Genomic DNA, 15,915 nt, shown 5'->3' with positions numbered 1-15,915 from the left:
TTCTTTCATCACATTCCCAGTGGGTCAGAAGTTTACATGCTACCAAATACTAATTGAGTGTATTGCCTTTAAATTGTTTAACATGGGTCAAACATTTTGGGTAGCCTTCCACAAGCTTCTCACAATAAGTTGGTGCCATCTATTTTGTGAAGTGCACCTGTCCCTCCTGCAGCAAAGCACCCCACAACATGATGCTGCCACCCTCGTGCTTCACGGTTGGGATGGTGTTCTTCGGCTTGCAAGCCTCCCCCTTTTTCCTCCAAACATAATGATGGTCATTATGGCCAAACAGTTCTATTTTTGTTTCATCAGACCAGAGGACATTTCTCCAAAAAGTACAATCTTTGTCCCCGTGTGCAGTTGCAAACCGTAGTCTGGCTTTTTATGCCGGTTTTGGAGCAGTGGCTTCTTCCTTGCTGAGCGACCTTTCAGGTTATGTCAATATAGAACTAGTTTTACTGTGGATATAGATACTTTTGTACCCGTTTCCTCCAGCATCTTTACAAGGTCCTTTGCTGTTGTTCTGGGATTGATTTGCACTTTTCACACCAAAGTACATTTATCTCTAGGAGACAGAACGCATCTCCTTCCTGAGCGGTATGACGGCTGTGTGGTCCAATAGTGTTTATACTTGCGTACTATTGTTTGCACAGATGAACGTAGTACCTTCAGGCGTTTGGAAATTGCTCCCAAGGATGAACCAGACTTGTGGAGGTCTCCATTTGTTTTCTGAGGTCTTGGCTGATTTCTTCTGATTTTCCCATGATGTCAAGCAAAGAGACACTGAGTTTGAAAGTAGGCCTTGAAATCGATCCACAGGTACACCTCCAATTGACTTAAATTACGTCAATTAGCTTAGCTACGTCAATCAGAAGCTTCTAAAGCCATGACGTCGTTTTCTGGAATTTTCCAAGCTGTTTAAAGGCACATTCAATTTGGTGTATGTAAATTTCTGACCCACTGGAATTGCGATGCAGTAAATTAAGTGAAATTATCTGTCTGTAAGCAATTGTTGGAAAAATGAATGGTGACTTGCACAAAGTAGATGTCCTAACTGACTTGCCAAAACTATAGTTTGTTAACAAGACATTTGTGGAGTGGTTGAAAAGCAAGTTTTAATGACTCTAACCTAAGTGTATGCAAAACACCGACTTCAACTGTACATGCGATGTTAAAGCTTTTGGCTGATAGTTTGTTGGCCTTGTTGGGTCTTTTCCTGGCTTCCGGATTGGTACAACTACGGCCTCCTTCCAACTACCTGGTAGTTTCCCCTACTCCCAGACTCTGTTGTACAACACCAATACCTTATCCAGTGACTCATCACTAAGATGGGCCAACATAACTGAGTACACATCATCTTTCCCAGGTGAAGTTAATCCAGCATTACATATTGCCCCTTTCACCTCTGCCATGGTAAGTGGTGCATTCAACACCGAACCAACGCTAACATTACCTCTTTGCCTAATGGATAGTTCTCCTCACCTGGGCCTGGGCCTATTTATACTGAATCAGATGTTGGAAGTTATGCTATCCACATCCCCTCTCATATCCACACGAGCCATCACCTGCTCACTCAGTTCCTGAAATTGATCCAACTTTTCCCTTCCAACACCCACCTGCCATCCACTGACACCTCCCCCTCCCTCTGGCCTACTGTGCATGCTATGGGGTAATGATCACTCCCTACTGTTGACTCCTCCCATACAGATTCCTGCCATCACACTAGATACCAGAGTGCGGTCTAAGGCAGACTCTTCCTGTGGCTACATCAATCCTGGTCCCTCAGCCATAATTCAGGCACACCAGATCTTTCATTTCTATCAGGTTTTCCATCACTTGGTAATTTCCAACCATCCATCCCAAGAGCATATTGTAGGCATTAAAATCCCCTCACCACATTACCTTACTTCTATCCTGGCACTCCACCCTCTCCAGCACCTCCAGGTCCAATATCTGACAAGGATTATAATAGTTTTCTACCACTAGCATCCCTCCTCTCAACCACACCTCCACCACCACCACATATTCCTGTTCAATACCTTTGCCTAGCAGTCATCTGAGCCTGGGAAAAAGCACAAATAGGATGGTATTACGTTGCACCTTTGGACATGAAGTCCCACAGCATAGCTAGCTATCGCAATAGCCAGCAGATCCGACCCGCTCACTTACAGCTGCAGCGTCAGACAGCATTCCTCTAAATATTAAAGCTGCTATATGTAACTTTTCTGGTGACCCCACCAAATTCACATATAATTAGCACTAGCGCAATTGGTAACTGCCGTTATCACAATGATGGAAGTACCAGATACCTATAGACTTTGTGTACCAGATACCCATAGACTTCCAGTCATTGCACCAACCCTAGTTAGCATTGGCTTTCAAAACTACCTCTAACATCCTTCATACTGGACACAGAGACATACAAATGTTATCCCCTAGTTCATCTGACTCTGGGGAAGTAGATAAAGGACATCATTGCCTAGTTTTTTTTACTTTTTACACCAGACTCAAACAGCTGAAAATACAATATTTTGGTAATTGAAAAGATATTTCACAGCGGTTTGTCACAAACTGAAATTAGGCAAAAGATTAGAATTTTTGCAACCAGGAAGTGGGGGAGCAATTTCTTCTTATTGCACCTTTAAAACACCTCGTAGCCGCTTCGAGATATAGTCCAAAAAACATACCTCAATCCAGAGATGACAGATATTGCATATATGCATTGTTCTCTAAATTGTCTCATTATCCCAACTCTTACACCAAGAAGGTTGAACTACTATTTCTTGCAGTCGTTCAATCTTCTCAGTTTAACAGTTGGGATAATGGGACATTGCATTTCTCATCCCTGGATTGACGTATGTTTTTCGAGCCGGCTCCATAGTAATGCTGTCCGACCTTAGTACAACTGTAAACAAGCTGGTCGGTTATGCTTGGAGGTTCGCTTTGGGTGATAATTTCAGGCCCGTATGGGGGTTTTGCACCCTATTTTGTTAATGGTGTATGTGATGTTTGATCCGCGTTTATGACCAGCTTTCATTCGTGCTGTGTTCACATGCTAGTCGGAATTAGGAAACTCTGAAATGTACGACTTGCTAACTGGTTGTAGTTATACAAGTCCCGTGTTCAACGAATCAGCAAGTCGGAAATGTCAGAGTTTATTCAATTCAACTAGCATTTGAACGCAGCATAATCGCTGCTCCTTTTGGAACGCCGTCTGGGTCTTTGCGTGTCAAAAAAGATACACGTCAAATAACACGATTTGACGTGTAAAATAAGCTTATTGACCAATCAGGGCCTGAATATGACCTCACGTCAAATAATAATTTAACATGTTCATACATTTTGGTTGTAGTTATACAAGTTGGAAATGTCAGAGTTTCCTAGTTCCAACTAACCCATGAACGCAGCATCAGAGCTGCTAGTCATAATTTCGTGTCGTGTCTAAAAACTAAATTAGCTTTCTCGCCTTGTTCACGCCTCCTGGTAGATCTTCTTGACATTGAGGGAGTTATGTTAACGTCCCGGGTCACAAAAGTGATGTAGATTAATTAAGCACGTGTGGCTGTGGATGAATAGCGTCAAATATTGTGTACTATATTGTCAAGTGACCGCTCTAAAGGTAGAAATACATGTCCTAAAATATGGAAGGAGGCGAGATCAGGTGGGACCATTTTAGCCAATGAGAGGACAGATGTGTGTGGAACAACAGGTCATAGATATAGACAGCTATGATATAGATAGAAGCTATGCGTCTGACAGCATGGGCAGTGCCTTTAGTTGTTTTAGTTTTTTTAATTGAACCTTTATCCATTTAAAGTAGTCAATTCGTCTTCATTGTCTAATTGTTTCCAACTTATTGGAATCCCCACACAGTTGACTACTTTAAAATGGTGGAAGCCTTTATTGGGCTACCAAGTGGCAGCAGCGGTCTTAGGCACCGCATTTCAGTGCAAGAGGCATCCGACCATGATCGGGAGTCCCATAGAGCGCAGCATAATTGGCCCACCATCGTCCGGGTTTGGCGGTATTGTAAATACGAATTTGAATGAGTTCTTACTTGACTTCCCAAGTTAAAATAATAATAATAAATTGGCTAAGTACATGCTAAATCAGGTTATATCCATGATCAATCCTCTATCTCTACAACAGGCACAACCTGATATAAAGTCGTTTTTTTCCCCCGAAATGGCACGTGCGTCCAATTATATCAGTGCATTGTAACAATACGAAATTAATATTCGATCAAATAAGCCTCAGCAATTCCATTTTTTTCAACCAAATTCGACACTATAATTAACCTCCATACAACATTTCCTCACTTCGTTGTTTTATTTTCGTGGACAGAGTTTAAACGAGTAAAGCTTCTCGATTTGCCTCTTTCTCTCTGGTAAGGATTCTGTTTTCACACGGGTCGGTGATGCAATTAAAACTAGTTTGAAAATTCGAACATATATTTTATGGAAAATATATGTATGTTTCTGAACAATGCATCATGATGCCTTGTTGACAACATGACCGTGCGGTGCAGATTACTGTTAGATTTTTGATTTTTCCTGTTCTCGTCAAGGGCTGATATCCCTCGTTTCTACAACCCAAATCAAGGTCCGGACCCTAATTCTCCATCTGAGTAGGGGGTTTGTATCATAACGTCGGGGCTTTTCAGGCAACACAAATACGTCTATGGATTGGCTCGCAATAATGGGACAACAATTCCTTTCAATATAGGTTCGAAAAATGTATTTGTTTGAAGTATTTTGCATGGCTAGTACATGTCATTGTTTACAAATGTATGTCTAGCTAGGTAGCCAAATTAGCAGGAATGTTAAGTTATCTAGCTACGTTAACGTCAGCTAGCAAACTGAATGGATACTGACTGAGCAGGTGCAATGTGGGCTGTGAAGTCCTTAGCTCGCCAGCCAGTTATCTCGTAAACCAGTCAGTCACTGCTAGTTAGCTGTCTAGCTGATTTCGCCGTTGTGCTAACTCTAGTTCTGTTGTTGTCAATGAAGATCTGCAACACACTTGACAGATGGGCGGCCTGGCCAGATTACGCTGTTCAATTTGATTAGGCCCTTCTAGCTACATCAGTTGGGTCAAGTTAGCTAGCTAGATTGCTGGGCTAACTACAACAAGCATGCACTGCATCGGCTGTACATGTAGTCCCACTAGTTACAGCCTTGTAATAAAATGATGGCCTCCAATTTCATATCCAAGAATAGTGCATGTGATAGGCTACACACTTATTAAAATCATCAATGACATAATGAATGGTAATAACTCATTAATGACACCGGTCAAGTACTGTATCTTCACACGTCTACACTCTTGTCTTCTATCTCTTTACTAGTGTATTTCTCCTGTTGGCTTGTCATGCTTTTGCGCTGATTAAGTGTCTTAATTACATAGTCAGGGCTGTTTTGTTTCCTGACACTGGAGCCATTTAACTCTACTGGACACCCTTTTGTTTTGGTTAAACAAGTTGAGCTGGTTAGAGCAAAACTGGCCCTATTTTGTTACATTGCATATACCGATATGGGTTGTTCATTCATGGTCATCTCTCTATGTTGCTGATCTCATCTTGCCACAGGACAGCGAGAGAGAATAGAAAGGATAGACTGATTTCCACGGGTGAACACAAGTCCGGACCGGGAATGACAACTGAATTGCATTGCTGATCCTTGCGTTTCTTTACTTGCAGTTGATGTGAAATGTTGATGTGTGAGAAAAAATGAATAAGCACAAAATGATTACTGAGAAAGGGTGAGTAACCCGTCTTGAACACATGCGCCAGGTTCTTTCTGTGTGATATGTGTGTGTGTGAACAGAAGTGTTTCTTCCAGATTCTCTTAGTCTCTCTCACACACTGCCCTCATATGCTACACTCTTGTTTGCTCTATGTCTTGTGACAATGTAAGGTCAGTCTTAGGACAGCAACACCACAGATCATTAAACCTGCTAGGGCCTGTCATGATGCCATCTTGACCCTAGCTATTGTGTTGGGTTCCTCTGTCAAACATTACTGTTTGGGGTCAATCACTTTTTGGGGCCTTGTAATAACTAGCCTATTGTCACCTATTGACCTACTGTCAAGCCTTAGTCTTGCGTCGCCAGACACTGAGACAGAAGCTAGCCTATTTTTGATTCTCCACCTGTAATCATTAGCTTTTTTCCTTATAGTAAGAAGGCCTAACATTTCAATGGCAAAGCACAATTTCTAGGCTACATTTTGATAAGCTATGAACTCTGAAAACAGTCATAATGTTTACCCTCTTGTAAGGCCTTGGCAGAATGTTTGACTCTGAGTGTGGATGTCTGTTCTCTTTAGCCTAACTAATGTGTCTGAGTGTGTTAGTAATGCATGAAGGTATATGTATGCGCATGTGTATTTTTGCTTTGGTAGATTTGTTTGGGCAGTATCTTACTCCATCTCCCTCTCACTGTATTTTGGTCTGTGAGTTTGTTTGTCTATCTTTTTTCTCTGTCTGTCTGTCTGTCTGTATCTCTCACTCTGTCTTTATAAGGTCATATGAGAGACATTGGGTCTATTTCTACATTGTGATTGTCTCTCCCATGGCTGTTGTCATTCCAAAGTGACCTTTGATCTCACTGCCCCTTATGAGCTTAATATAACCATAGAGCAGGGTCATGTTCATTAGGGCGTACTACGGAAAATATTTGCTTCATGAGAGCATGGGCTGATCATGTCTGGCTATGTGTCAAGTATTAAACCTCTCTCTCTCTCTCTCTCTCTCTCTCCCTCCCAGCGTTCCCAGTAACTCCAGGGTGCTGATGTTGTTTGGCCAGCTGGAGAAGCTGAACAGGGAGTCCATGCTGGTGGACCCTGAGATCGCCAGGCAGATCACTGCCAAGATCCTTCACCTCATACAGACTCAAGGTGAGAACAGTGCTAGCCTACTGTATACTACTCCTTTCACACTCACTGAGCCTAGCTGATCAAGCTAGCCTGTTACTCACTGACCATATAGTTGCTGAAACCATGCCATAAAGGCCAATGGGAAATAATATCCTATATTAGTCAGCAAACCGTAAAACTTCCATTAAACGCTGAGTCTCCAACAAGTGCCTGTTTCTTGTAATAGCTGGGTATAATTTCAAATTTTTGCAAATAAACGCTAGGCTCTAATAAACACTTGTTCAAAAAATAATTAGATAATTAAGCTGCACACATTTTGCCAGTCTACTTGGTGGAATTTCACAGCATCTCTAGCTCACACTGAATGATTGCTGGCAATACAGCCTGATAATAGCTGCACCCTATCATATTTGTATCACAGACATATCTGATCATACCTGTATCACATGTCTTTGTGGAACCTCTCAAACAAGTCAAGCTGAGGCACTTGTGCTACAGATGTAGGATCTTAATTTGATCACCCTGTTGTAGTATAACTTTCCTCAATGCAGGACATTTTAAAGTTGTAATGTATTTGAGGCTTCAGACTTGATTTTCCCAAATGAAAAATGTATATGTACAAAAATGTCCATTTAATTATAATCCAAATAATAATTCACATTTTCTGCTGCAGGATTATTTCCCTGCTGTAGCAAACTGGCTCAAATTATGATTCTACATCTGTACCTTTGTGGCTGCATTACACCTGCACCAAACCTCTACCTCACCTGCGTCGCCAAGCCCCAACAACTGCTCATAACAACACTTCAACATTATTTGTATTCTTCTCATGGCTGCACTTCCCTTCAGCTCAACCCCATTACAGTATTACTCTCATTACTTACAGTATTATGCACACATGACATTCACTCACTCACCCCTGTTATTCCAGCTGGCGCATATAGCATTATCAAAGGTTGTCTTGGAAATCTTCTCTGTACCTTTACTCTAGTGCTGATGTTGTTGTAGCTCATTCTCTATGGTAATCCACCATGTTGTCTTGGGCCTTCCTTCTGGAGTCCAGATGCCGTTCATGATTCTTCGGATACAAGTTGTGTGTAAGGTGTATATATGTTTTGGTCATTTTCAGCACTTAGAATAACCTTATAGACCTGCTCCTAGAAGTGTTGTTAGTAAACCGCTCTGGTAGATATTGAGTTTTGTGTTGTTTGTTGGGCTGGGAATTGCCAGCGACAATGACAATACAATATTATCACGATACTTAGGTGCCGATTCGTGTTCCAAACATGTTGCTCACCATATGTTGGCTGCTGAGGGACGAGACAGAGCCTTGAGAAAGTTTTGAGCAGTCATGGAAATAAAAGTGCTCCCTATTTAAAAGAAGATTGTGAACAAGCTAGGAAGGAAAAATACTGTTTTGGTGTAGGTACAGCCAACTAGCGCTTAAAGGATATTGCGATATTGTCAATGCGATATATAGTCATCACTAGTCGTTTGTTCTTTGTTGATCCAAGTGCTGGTACACTGTCATGGCAGATGGTGCTCCCTAGGTATGTAAAACTTTGTCAAGTAACTCCAGGTCATGTTTCTTTTCTTTTTTGTTGTTGCTGTGTTGATGGGCATGACCATTGTCTTGCAGTTAATAACCAGTCTGACTTGCATCTGTTGTTTTTCTTGTAGGGTAGTTGTTGGTGAGTTTTGTTGGTGTGTGTGTGATAAAACATCCTGGTCATCAGCAAAGTCGAGGTCTTCTGGAGTTGAATACAAGGTCCATCGTAATTCCTCTTACCTGATCTTGTTTGTTTTTTATGCAGAGCTGACCACACTTACTGTCCTGTCCTGTAGCCTGTCTTTAGCATCTCAGGGTAGATGAGGACTCTGTTCAAGTGACAGCCTATAGGATATGTGAATAGGTCAAAAGGTATTTGGGTTGCTAAGTAGATGTTTGGTGACATCAAAGGGTATGTGTTTGTTGGTCAGGGGAGATTTACGAGGGTGAAAGGAGTGTTGGGATGTTAGTGGGTAGATATTTGGGGTGGTTGTCCTAGGATGGCATGTTGCATGTCTTTAGTGGTGGAAACATTTTAGCAGAGGGACGGTTAGCTCTGTAACTAGACCCCCCCCCCCACCCAGTGAATGCTCAGCTCTCTGCCCCATTGGGAGTGATACCTGACGCCTCCACCCCTCTTGGACTGCCCAGCTCCCTCACCAATGTGAGTTCCTCTTAATCCTTCCTCCTTCCCACCCCCCTGCTGGCTCTTACGTCACAGAGAATCTGACATTTGAGGAAAAGCTGTTTCACTAAGTTTATAATTACCCAGCCAGCAGCCCTCAGTGAATCTTCTCAGACAGACTGCACTGAGGAAGGCCATTGAGTGTGTGTGTGTGTCTGGACACACACACAGGTCCTGGTTTGAGTGAATAACAAACATTTGCATGCCGTTATGCTGTATAGGGCAACTGCTTCAGAAAAAAGAAAAGCCTGACAACTAATCTGGTGTATCACGTCATTCCGAGTGAAGACTGCTGAGTCAACAGCTGATGGAGAAAGTGAGATCCCGTCACTTCGTTCATTAGTCAGCAATGTGATACTGTTTGGGAAAAAAACACATTGGCCTTTTGCTATTGAGATAAATGGCATAGCTAGAAATATAAATGTCAGAGACTCGCATGACACAGCTGTGTTGTGGACACTCACATCCATATATAGACATCTGTTGCGATGACAAGGGTCAGTGGTGGACCGGTGGTGCTAGGTTTGTGGCGCTAGAGCAAAGTTGAGACTTTGAAAATGGAAACAAGAGAACTGGACGTCAAACATTGATTGAAGATCACTTCAAGATCAGCATTGACACATGGATTGGTTTGTTGTGCCAAGTTGAGTTAGCTGTACAGCACAGGAGGTTGGTGGCACCTTAATTGGGGAGGACAGGCTCATGGATAACAGCTGGAGTGGAATGGAATCAAATGCATCACACATGATTTCCATGTGTTGGATGCCATTCTGTTCACACCGTTCAAGCCATTATTCTGAGCTGTCCTCCCCTCAGCAGCCTCCACTGATGTAGAGGTCACTTGGCTGGATCAAGTTCTTCATTCTAAGCTCATAGCCACTTAGCAAAACTTAGCTTTCAGCCATTACACCTTTTGTTTTAGATCTGTTTCTTTGAACATGGGCAGCACAGACTTTCCAATGTCTGATGTAGCCAGTAGAAGTCACGCTTCAGCACTTTTGGATTCATTGAAGGTTTATCTATTATCACATTATCTATTCGGTTGTTGTTGCTCAAATAGGTTTTCATTCGAAAAAACATGATACTGTATGTGTCTATTATGGAAATATAGTCTTCTAGAGAGGGAATGCTGTCTCACAGCTGTAGTTTCTAGCTGAAATCAGAGCAGCGGTGCGTGGTGAAACGTGAGCGTGTCTCTCTTGGTGGGACGTCCCTCTTGCAGTGATAAATCTCTGTGGCCCTGACTCCTGCACGCACGGCAGGCTACAGCTCTTCTCGGGCTCGGCCTCCGGCCACACCCTGACACGGTCAGCCCCACTTGGGAGACATCCAGACCTGTTTCACACAGTCATCATTAGGGCATAGAATTGTCAGGGATCTCAGTATATGATATAGAATACAATACATATCGGCACCAAATTATCATGATTATATGTATTTAGATTGTTTTGTTGTAGAAATTCTAAAGAGAGACTGTAGATTCTTCAAACAACTTTATTATAAGATTTGCAAAAATGGAGCAATCAACAATCACTCAAATAGTTCAGAGTTGAAAGCCCAACGAACAAAGTTGGCGCTCTCCTTTTATAGAAAGTACATCCTCTTATCTATGTGACAGTTAGCAGATGTGCAGAAACAGGACTGAGGAACAGAGTTACAAGAAATAATTTGGCTCATCTGTGCAGATCAAGATAGCTGATATCGCCACCATTCTCTGTTCCTCCGTGCAATTCCCACATAGCTAAATTCCTGCCGATTGTGGACACAAGAGGTCACATACTGTGGTCGCACCCAAATGGCTCATGAATTTGTACGCTCAGATGTATGACTAAGTCACACAAGACAAGTTTGTATGAGTAAAAATTACTAGCATGTAACAATGGACAATTATTTTTGTAAAAAACAGCATAGTATGTAATTCATTTCCTCCAGTTTCCTCTCAATGGTTTTGGGGGGGGGGTTGGGTTCTGGTGCGGGTCAGTGAATCCCCCCCAGGATAATTTTGATATAGCAGTACTGAAGGACAGTTCTGGGGACTTTTTAAAAGGACATTCTACTCCAAAATGTATTAAATAAATGTATAAAATATAATTTCCACCTATAGAAATGAGCCCAATAACAAACATATTGGTACAATTATTTGTTTAAATTATTTTAACATATTGGACCATGGATATAATAACAAACATGTTTTATTGTCACATACACCAGATAGGTGCAGTGAAATTATTTGTTTTACAGGGTCGGCCATAGTAGTAAAGCACCTCTGGCGCAAATCATGATTAAGTTCCTTGCTCAATGGCACATCGGCAGATTTTTCACCATGGTGGTTCGGGTATTTGCACCAGCAATCTTGCGGTTACTGTCCCAACGCTCTAACCGCTAGGCTGCCTGCCTCCCTATCCATAGTGCCAACTAAAGTTTGGTGGACGAGGAATAATGGTCTGGGCCTGCTTTCCTGGTTCGGGCAAGGCCCCTTAGTTCCAGTGAAGGGACATCTTAACGCTACAGCATACAATGACATTCTAGATGATTCTGTGCTTCCAACTTTGTGGCAACAGTCTGGGGAAAAGGCCCTTTCCTGTTTCAGCATGACAATGCCCTTTGCACAAAGCGAGGTCCATACAACAATGGTTTGTCGAGATCGGTGTGGGAGGACTTGACTGGTCTGCACAGAGCCCTAACCTCAACCCCATCGAACACCTTTGGGATGAATTGGAATGCCGACTGCGAGCCAGGTCTAATTGCCCAACATCAGTGCCCGACCTCACTAATGCTCTTGTGGTTGAATGGAAGCAAGTCCCCCAGCAATGTTCCAACATCTAGTGGAGGCTGTTATAGCAGCAAAGGGGGGACCAACTCCATATTAATGCCCCATGATTTTGGAATGAGATGTTCGACGAGCACGTGCCCACACTCCTTTGGTCATGTAGGGGTGGCAGGGTAGCCTAGTGGTTAGAGCGTTGGACTAGTAACCGGAAGGTTGCAAGTTCAAACCCCCGAGCTGACAAGGTACAAATCTGTCGTTCTGCCCCTGAACAGGCAGTTAACCCACTGTTCCTAGGCCGTCATTGAAAATAAAAATGTATTCTTAACTGACTTGCCTAGTTAAAGGTAAAATAAAATGTAGTGTATATAGGCTGAAGCATGGGTTGTCTATCTGCATTGGGCTAATCTATCTATCCTATTGGGCTAATCACTCGGGGGGGGGTCTGATTCTCAGTGTTAGAGGCGTCACTAAAGACCCCCTGGTTCAAATCCATGCTGTATCACAACTGGCCGTGATTGGGAGTCCCATAGGGCGGCGCACAATTGTCCCAGCGTTGTCCGGGTTGGGCCGGAGTAGGCCATCATTGTAAATAAGAGTGTGTTCTTAACTGGCTTGCCTAGTTAAATAAAATAATTAGCTAAATGTGATCTTTTGACTAGTTAGCATCCTATTGATTAATCTTATGTCCCAAAAAACTTGCATAAACAGTCTATATTGCAGGCCTGTTAGACTAAGTAGGGGTAACTCGCAACCCAGGGTAACATGCCTGTACTTCTCACAGAAACCTCTTAATGTCACCATTTCTTCCCCCATCACTTTCCATTGTTGCCACTACTCCTGCTCAACTTAAAATGTCATCTGTCTCATTATAATATGTCACTCCAAAATATCCTATAATTGACCCATGTTACATTTAGCCCCTCCCCCCTATTGCTGCGCAGTAACATGCTTACAAAGCTGCTGATAAAAACTGGGTTTAAAATAGTACATATTTAGGAGTTGAGAAATAAGAAAGTAGGAATGGAAAGCTGGAAAGATCCCCCTCTTTTTAACAAAGGCTGTTTTAAAACTGCTGTTTTCCCCATAATTGCAAGAATTGTTGTGCATTGACTGCACGTTGCCCTCCCTATGGCACTCCTAACTTGAATGCGCCTCGAGAGGAATATTTATCTTGCATAGGTCGGCTTGTTGTTGTGTGTTCTAAGTAAATACTATAGATTTAAACTAGTCTATGGGGTAATCTGAATTTTCTATTCGTTACTCGTTTTGTTTGCCGACAAAGTCAATGTGGACTGTTCAAGCATAAATATTTTTTCATGTTACATATTTTATAGGCGTGGTGGCAACAATTTTGCCGTGGTGCAGCACCAAAGATAAATGACTGCAGTGGAAACACTGGCAATTTGATACGGTTCATTTTATTGCAATTTGATGTTCCAAAGATATTGCTCTCTATATGTCTGCTGCAGAGAGACGCGTCACTTATTTCCATAATCAGTCATGGAAATAAGTACTGAAAACATGTTGGCTTGCTATTTTAAAAAGAAGATGGAGAACAAGCTATAGGATGAAAAATAAGTGTTTTTGCACAGGTACTGCCGATTAGCGCTAGCTAACGCTACCTAGCAAAACTAAATCAATTTGCAGTCAAAGTATCGACGTGATATCGTCCAAAATAATATTATGATATGGAACTGTATCCATCGGGAGGGAGAGCGAGATTGGAGGAAGTTGTCTTTCTATCCATGCCTGGGTATTGTGCTCGCTGTCTGCATAGGAGGTGCTGTCTGCATGGCTGGAACACAGTCTGGTCTGCCTGTCTGTCGGTCTGGGCTTGAATGCTGAGTGGATGCTGGGTAGTGTAGTATCCTTCTAGGTCTAAACTTTTAGAGTGCAGGAGGAGGTGCCAAGAGCTGTGTTCTATCCTGGTCTGGTGGTTGGGCTTGGGGGCGGTTAGCGTCAGTGTACTCCTGGCTGTTTGGGGGGATCCTACCTCTGAGAAAGATGGAATATAGATGCACCGAGAGACCTAGCCGCTTGGTGGAGCCCGCAGAGCGATCCACCTCCCCAGGTAAGGAATGGGACTGGGACTGAGACTGGGGTATGAAGAAGAAAAGTTCTACAGTTGTGCAGCCCCTGTAGTGCAGAACACCAATAGTTCTACCACCGCTACTGTAGCTACTGCTTTGAGCAGTTTGTGCAGCTAGGCTACTGTTCAATGGGACAAAGGTTTCTATAGAACCTGCAAATCTTGTATTTGCACAAAATAAAATCACTACTCTGTTAATAAAAGAAAGTTGTGTAAAGTTTAACGTATTTCTGAAGTGTTTACGGTTCACCTTGCCAGCCAATATGTCAGTGTAAACCCCACTGTATTCTATTATCCTGTAGATTACTTCAATAACCAATAAAACCCTTGTATTGGTTATTTCTTGTGGAGATAACACAACATGAATACCATAATACTGGATAGGTAGTGCCCGTAATAGTTCCTTACTATCCTATTACAAGACTGTTACAGTAAAGCCATTGGCATGTCCGTCATCACATCAATAGTAGCGTTTGATTTGAACCATTAAGTTTATTTTACTTGATGCATTTCTTTGATAGGTATTTGCATTCTTGTTTTGGTTTTCAAGATCAGCTGTGAGCTGTTGTTTTTGTTTTCGAAGAGCTTAAAAAGTCTAGTATGACAAATGTTTTTAGAGGTCACTTTTTCGTATAGCCCCTGACTGTTGAAGTGTGTGTGTGTGTGTGTGTGCGCGCTGGGGCATAGATGAGAGACTGGTCCGGGTCTTGTGAAGTTGAATTATGCACCAGGGGGGTCTGTGTGGGTGCACGTCTGGTCTGTGTATGCACATGTTTGAGCTCGTTGGCTGCCCCACTGCTGAAACCTGATTTGTGACGTGTGCTTTATTTATGAGTCTATAAATCAGAGGGGGGATGTTTCACACTTTTCATCTCCATAGTCCCATTCATCCTGGGGTTCATAAGGTCCGCTCCATCAACCATTTATTGGTCCGGGTGGTGAGACTCTATTTGATGGGATATGAGCTGCCCTGGGTGCTGTTGACTGAGTTTTATAGGCCTTATTTTGTTTGCGTTCCTGGACTTTCTGTTATTTCTGTTGGTTTCTGTTGGTGCTGTTGGTCAGAGGGTATACATTATGGCACACACATTCGTTTTAGTTAGTGTTTTGAGGTTTGCTCCGTTGGTTTTTAGTGTGTTTGTGTGTGTGAGTGAGACCCCCTCTACTATTTTTACAAATTGTTGAGGAACCGTCACGGAAAGGTTGCTGGAGTTTCTTGTCCATCCGTGTGGTTAGTGTTTCAGAGAGAATCTATGGCAGGCAGACCCATCATTGCGGAGGAAAATGTTGGTTATTTTGTTACGTTACAGCCTTATTCTAAAATGGATTAAATTCATATTTTTCCTCATCAATCTACACACAATACCCCATAATAACAAAGTGAAAACAGGTTTAAAAAGATACCTTATTTACATAGGTATTCGGACCCTTTGCTATGAGACTCGAAATTGAGCTTCGGTGCGTCCTGTTTCCATTGATCATCATTGAGATGTTTCTACTACTTGATTGGAGTCCACCTGTTGTATATTATTTTGATTGGACATGATTTGGAAAGGCACACCTGTCTATATAAGGTCCCACAGTTGACAGTGCCTGTCAGAGCAAAAACCAAGCCATGAGGTCGAAGGAATTGTCCGTCGAGCTCCGAGACAGGATTGTGTCGAGGCACAGAACTGGGGAAGGGTACCAAAAAATTTCTGCAGCATTGAAGGTCCCCAAGCACACAGTGCCCTCCCATCATTATTAAATGTAAGAACTTTGGAAGACTCTTCCTAGAGCTGGCCGCTTGCCCAAACTGAGTAATCGGGGGAGAAGGGCCTTGGTCAGGGAGGTGACCAAGAACCCGATGGTCACTCTGACAGAGTTCCTCTGTGGAGATGGGAGAACCTTCTAGAAGGACAACCATCCCTGCAGCACTCCACCAAACAGGCCTTTATGATAGAGTGGC

General features: G+C 42.6%; 1 protein-coding gene across 9 annotated transcripts in view; it reads left to right on the top strand.

Moving 5' to 3' along the window:
* Positions 1-3,733: 3,733 nt before the first annotated feature.
* Positions 3,734-15,915, top strand: part of LOC109876496 (ATP/GTP binding carboxypeptidase 1) — a 46,145-nt gene continuing 33,963 nt past the window's right edge. For 2 of the 9 annotated variants that reach the window (XM_031818244.1, XM_031818250.1), the window contains exons 1-4: positions 3,952-4,387; positions 4,568-4,725; positions 5,699-5,760; positions 6,765-6,895. In XM_031818244.1, the coding sequence (XP_031674104.1) occupies positions 5,729-5,760; positions 6,765-6,895 (163 nt within the window). In that variant the 5' untranslated portion in view covers positions 3,952-4,387; positions 4,568-4,725; positions 5,699-5,728. Of the gene's footprint in view, positions 4,388-4,567; positions 4,726-4,787; positions 5,761-6,764; positions 6,896-13,824; positions 13,950-15,915 lie in introns of those variants that run through there. The other 7 variants (XM_031818255.1, XR_004208208.1, XM_031818246.1 and 4 more) reach the window with 7 other exon arrangements.

The sequence above is a fragment of the Oncorhynchus kisutch genome, linkage group LG3 (assembly GCF_002021735.2).
Source record: "Oncorhynchus kisutch isolate 150728-3 linkage group LG3, Okis_V2, whole genome shotgun sequence".
NCBI lineage: Eukaryota > Metazoa > Chordata > Actinopteri > Salmoniformes > Salmonidae > Oncorhynchus > Oncorhynchus kisutch.
This window is presented reverse-complemented; position numbering and strand designations above follow the sequence as displayed.